The sequence below is a fragment of the Bos mutus genome, chromosome 24 (assembly GCF_027580195.1).
Source record: "Bos mutus isolate GX-2022 chromosome 24, NWIPB_WYAK_1.1, whole genome shotgun sequence".
Classification (NCBI taxonomy): domain Eukaryota; kingdom Metazoa; phylum Chordata; class Mammalia; order Artiodactyla; family Bovidae; genus Bos; species Bos mutus.
Window position 1 is genome coordinate 59,273,830 of NC_091640.1, and position 6,164 is coordinate 59,279,993.

The 6,164-nt window shown below is 42.0% G+C and overlaps 1 protein-coding gene across 1 annotated transcript; it reads right to left on the reverse strand.

Moving 5' to 3' along the window:
* Positions 1-2,853: 2,853 nt before the first annotated feature.
* Positions 2,854-4,048, reverse strand: MC4R (melanocortin 4 receptor). The gene has a single exon (XM_005903918.3). The coding sequence runs from the start codon at positions 3,850-3,852 to the stop codon at positions 2,854-2,856; it is 999 nt and encodes a 332-aa protein (XP_005903980.2). The 5' UTR covers positions 3,853-4,048.
* Between the last annotated feature and the right edge of the window lie 2,116 nt (positions 4,049-6,164).

The window sequence follows — 6,164 nt, forward strand, 5'->3', positions numbered from 1 at the left end:
CCAGAGTTGTGGAAGGTGCCTGCCAGGGGAACAAAAGGGCGAGACACAAAGCTCGTTCATGCAAGGTATGGCAATTGTTATCTGACTTCTTAAATCAATGTTTTGCAAATCACTTCTATCACCAATGAAAAATTATTTCTAATAGGATTTATACTTCATTGAATTTTCTGGTGAAAATTTCAATAAGTGTATCTGACGCTGCTCACCAGTTACATTTGGAATATATACTCCCGACCAGCATTTGGTAAATGTTAACTAACCCCCCTTAGCAAAATATTAAAGGATCAACACATACATCACAGTATTTATACTGAAGCTTTTTAAAGGTTCATTCCTGCTCCTTGGTATAAAATAAAGACTTATGTCCACACACAAGTGTTTGTAGCACTTTATTCACAATTGCCAAAATCTGGAAGCATCCAAGATGTTCTTCAGCAGGCAGACAGATAAACTATGTGACATTCATGCAGCGAAATGCTATTCAACACCAAAAAGAAATCAGCTGCAAACCATAGAAACATCTGAAGGAACCTTAAATGCATAGTATCAAGTTAAAGAAGCCAGTCTGAAGGTTATATAGTGCATGGTTCCAACTACAGGACGTTGTGGAAAAGGCGGAACTATTGCAACAGTAAAACGGTCCCTGGTAGCCAGGGGGTAGGAGGGAAAGAGGGGGGCATAGGTGGAACACAGGGGATTCTTCAGGCAGTGAGACAGACGCCAATGACACTGTCTGCCAAAGCACATGGAATGCACAATACTGCAGAATGAACCCCAATGTAAACTATGGACTTTGGGTGATAATGATGTATCCCTCTGGGAGAGTCTCGGTTTTACTGGAGAAAGAAGTAACATCATAGAGGAATGTTTGGAGAACAGGAAGAAATGAGAAAGGCATAGTCTTAGCACTTAAAGAAACAGACGCCTGATACCAGGCCCTGGGCATGTAAGGGAGGGGGGCCGGGCACACGGCTCTTGACTAACACTCCCCCCATCCCTGTAAACTGCTCCAGGAGGAAGTGTGGGAGTCAAGGTGCGGGAGGCTGATTTGCTGTCAGTGGCAGAAGTGGGCTGGTCCTCAATGGCCCGGGCAGCATCTGCAATGACCCTGGCTGGAGAAACAGGGTGGACTGGAAGGACAGCCCCCACAGAAGGTGGGGGGCTTCTAGCTGTCTTCCGAGTCTCCAGTTACTGGGGTTCCTCACAATCACATGAAAGCATGGACAGGAAGAGTAGCAAAGACAGAAACACCTACCGTGTCCTGCCACAATGTGGGCTTCTCTTTAAATATAATTTAAAGCCTCACACATGTTTATGTCAAAATAGAGGCATTGCAGTGAATCAGGCTTCAGTATCACCTTTCATGTGTAAGCTTTAATCTTACTATTAAATTTTAAAGTAGTGTTTCCTCGTCAGTACTGACAGTGCTTCTCAGGACTTGCTGTCAATATGCAAAACATCTAGAAATTTGAATTAAGCAGTACCTTGTCATGTTCTCTCTGCCCATGAGCATCTGAGGAGACTATAAAGTAAATCAAAAGGTAATTCACTGGTAAAGTTCTCAAAATACGTGCAAATTGGAAAGTACAGATTTTATTGTTCAGTAGACAAATCTGTGGCATTATTTTGGAGCAAAGCAAGTATTTCTCTCTAAAATATAGTTGTGGAAGGCTAGTTTATGTCATGATGTCCTCTGGGGTTCAGATCATGCTTTTTTCCCTATTTATAACATTCTAGCACCAAGAGTTCCCTTCTTTTAGATTTTTACAAATACTGCCTAACATCCTTATGCTATAGATTTAGTCTTCAAAGCTAAAATCCTTTCTAATGAGTACTGAAAGTCCAGTTCAAAAAATAAGTAATAGGGAAATAGTAAGTCACTTGCATGTGGAAAATGAAAGAACTCAGCAGGAATTGTGTAGTTCTTTAGGGAGCAGAAGCCAGATCTCAGTGGGGCATCACCTGTTCTAGACATTTCAGCAGATTCTGGGGCCCTGGTTAAAGGGGCAGGAAGACATTGTTCTCTGTCTTTATTAGGGGCAGTTGTACACAGTTTGATATCAGGAAGTTTAGCTTGCCTTGTTAACTTAGATTTCCCAAAACACTTGCATCCTCATAGCTGCTGTTTTTTTTTCTTTTTTTAATCCCAAACTGAATTGCCTGTGAGGAATATCAGACTCTTTGCTTGAACAAATTAATCTCTCTGTCTCTGAGAAACACACATAGTTTTCTGACTCAAAATATCCACCCTCCTTTTTTTTTTTTTTTTTAAGTAACTGTTTTTCTCCCAATACAAGCTTCATTTCAACTTCTGAACAGGAAGAATGAATGAGAAAGTCTTATTAAATTACCTGAAATTTCAGCTTGTTTTTTATGATTAAGCAATATGTTCTCAATATTTCTCCCCTAAATGCTAGAATCAAATTTTTATACTTCAGTGTTGTAAAGTATAACATAAAAAAACCACTTATGAGGATATACTTAATGAAGCTGTGATTTCCATGTTACAAAAGCAAGCAAAGTGTCACATCCTTGTAAATAACAAGAAGGAAACACTGTTAAACTCCTCATAAGGACTTTTTTTCTTCTTTTTTTTATAAATGCATAGTGCCTATAACCTGTGATGTGGATTCACATTTTACAGCCAGAAAGTAGCATGACATTAAAAATACACCAAGACTGGGCACTGTTTCACATCAGAAAAAAATCACAAACTTCAACTGATACAATAGAATTTTTCACTCCATGCCCTACACAGAAGAAAAAGCTGTGGCTGATACAGACTGTTCAGGTTGTACATATGAGAAGGAGAAAGTCTCTTAAGCTTGTGTTTAGCATCGCGTTTGTCCCCATTTAATATCTGCTAGACAAATCACAGAGGCCACCTAGAGGAGAGCAACAAATGATCTCTTTGAAGGTTTTCCTCAGTTCTTGGCTCCGCAGCGCATAAATCAGAGGGTCAATGATGGAATTGCACATGATGAGGATGAGGTACACGTTAAAGTGAGACATGAAACACACACAGTATGGGTTCTGGGGACAAGAGATGTAGAATATCAGGTGCAGGAAGAAGGGGGCCCAGCAGACAACAAAGACCCCGATCAGTATGGTCAGGGTAATCGCCCCCTTCATGTTGGCGCCCTGGCGGATGGTGCCGCTACCTGGCAGGACCGCGATCCTCTTAATGTGGAGTCTGGCCATGAGGAACATGTGGACATAGAGAGACGCCATGAGAGCCAGCATGGTGAAGAACACGGTGATGAGGCAGATGATAACAGCACTGCTGTCTGAGTAAATGATGAACAAGACGCCCGACACCGTGCAGGCTGCCCAGATGGCGCTGATGGTGATCGCCACCCGCTTCACCGTCATGATGTTATGGTACTGGAGCGCATAGAAGATAGTGAAGTACCTGTCCACCGCGATCGACAGCAAGCTGCAGATGGAGGCAAGCAAGGAGCTACAGATCACCGAGTCAATGACATTGTCAATATCCACCGTGAAGCTCTGCGCGTCCGTGTCCGTGCTGTTCAGCAGGGTGATGACAATGGTTTCCGACCCGTTGGAAACGCTCACCAACATGTCAGCCACAGCCAGGCTGCAGATGAAAAAGTACATGGGTGAGTGCAGATTCTTGTTCTTGGCTATGGCCACGATCACCAGAATATTCTCCAACAAGCTGATGACCCCCAGAGTCACAAACACCTCGGGAGAGACAAAGAGCTGCTCATAGCACCCCCCGTCCGAGTAGCCTTTTGCCAGGGACTCACTGACATTGGTGGGCATTCCGTGGGCGCTGCGGTTCCAGGAGTGGAGAGAGGCGTGCATCCCAAGGGGCTGGGTAGAGTTCATTTTGGATTCAGGTCCCCTCTGGACTGACTGAACCTCCTGGATCTGGCAGCCTCAGCACCTTTCTCCAGTCTTGACTTGCCCCAAACGAAAGTTAGGCGGCGGAGAGTGGCATGCCTGCTGTGAATAAATGTCCCATGCTCCGGAGCTGGAAAGGAAGTTTTCAGTCTCTTTCAAGTGTGGCTCTGGTCAGCATCACTTGGAAATCTTAGGCTGCAAGATGCTTCTTCTCCGTCGAGCCCGCCGCTTGCTCTTTTGTTCTCACTTCAACTTTAGTCGGAGGCATGCAGGTCTTTGCAGAATAATTTGCCTGGTGGCTGCGCTACGGCTGCGAGCCGGCTCTATGTGCGCATGTTCTCATCAGCTGCCTCGAAGAGGTACCGGTTCCCAACCTGAAGCTTTGCTTTGAGTGTCAGACGCTGCTGCTGATTTTTATGGTGTGTGAGGGAAAAAAAAAAAATGCTCAGAATGACTCCTCCTCTGCTTCCTTCTGACCAATCCGAGTCCAGTGGGGTCTGTGAGACACCGCGATGGTCCAGAGACACAAACTGCAGGCAATCCCAATTCAGAGGCAGAAGCCTGTGGAGTCAGGCAGCCAGCAGGATGTGAGAGACTAAATTTCCCCCTTCAAGTTCTCAAGGAAAGCAACTTGGTTCCCAGAGGACATTCTCTGAGATCACAACAAGCCATCCTGAGGCACCCAGGTTTATCCTGCTTAAAGGAGGGGTGTGTGTGTGTGTTCCTGAATTAGATGCATTGCCTTTTTTGCACAGGGATCTCTCCTTAATGCTCTATGGTAACCAAAACGGGAAGGAAATACGAAAAAGAGGGGTATATGTATACATATGTCTGATTTGCTTGGCTGCACAGCAAAAAAAAAAAAAAACACAAAAACCACACACAACATTGTAAAAAACAAACAAACAAAAACCTGACTCCAATAAAAATGAAAAAAAAAAAAAAAGAGAGAGAAGAGATACACTGCCTTTTTGACCAGGACATTGAATTTCTTTACCCTCTCAATTTCTTTGAATTGAGAAGAAAGGCAGTCACGCTTCGGTTTGAGACAGCTGACACCCGGAATGTTTAACGATGCAGGCAACTGTGCTGTGGATGCAGGGACTAGACAGGCAGTCGCCGTTTATACCAGGGCTCAGGAGGAGCTCGTTTCTTATGCACTAAGATCAGCTATTTCTCCATTGCAGAATTTCTTTTTCTCATAGCTGGAAAAGTTTTATTTTCATTTATGACATTTAAAAACCATGTAGTATTAATGTAAACAATGATTACTTTGAACTCAGAAAGAAAAAGATCAATAGCCAGGCAACATTCAGGATTTTTTTTTTTTTTTTGGCCTCTGAATATATTTATTTATTTATTTATTCTTTGCCTATTCAGAAATACATTTTTAAACTACTCATTTTTTTTTTTAGTTTTTTTCCCTAAAAATTAGAAAAAAAAACATTCAGGATTTTTAAGCATTATTAAGGTGTAATTGAAATATAAAACTTACACATATTTAAGGTATACATTTTAATGAGCTTAGACTCATTAAAATGAGCATGTATCTCCATGATACATCACAGTCAAGGTACTCAGCATATTCATCACCTCCAAAAATTTCCTTGTATTCTTCTGTGTTTTCTTTTTCTGTGTGTGATAACACTTAATGTGAGCTCTACATAATACATTTTAAAGTGCACAATTTTGTACTATTAACTATAAGCATTGTGTTGTACAGCAGATCTCTAAAATTTGTTCGTCTTACATAACTGAAAGTTTATACCCTTTGGGCAGCAATTCCTTGGCAGTGGTCTTGGCAATGATTTCTCAGAATTTACAGCCAAATTATAGGCAACAAAACCAAAAAGAGACAAGTGGGATTGCATCAAACTGAAAAGTTCCTGAGCAGCAAAGGAAATAATCAACGGCACGAAAAGATGATCTATAAAATGGGGGAAAATATTTGCAAACCATCTATCTGATTTGGGGTTAATATACAAACTATGTAACTGAATAGCAAAAAAGCTAAATACCCTGATTAAAAAATAGGCAAAGGTCTCGAACAGACATTTCTCCCAAGAAGACTTAGAAATTGGTACCAGATATAAGAAAAGGTGCTCAGCAACACTCATCATAAGGCAAACGCAGATTAAAACTGCGATGAAGTATCACCTCACACCTGTCAGGATGGCTGTTATCCAAAAAAGAAGAGATAACAAGCGCTGGCTGAGATGTGGAGAATGTGGAATTCAGTTTTTTTGAAGACAATCTATCTGCTTCATTGGAGCGTCCCAGGTGGCTCAGTGGTAAAG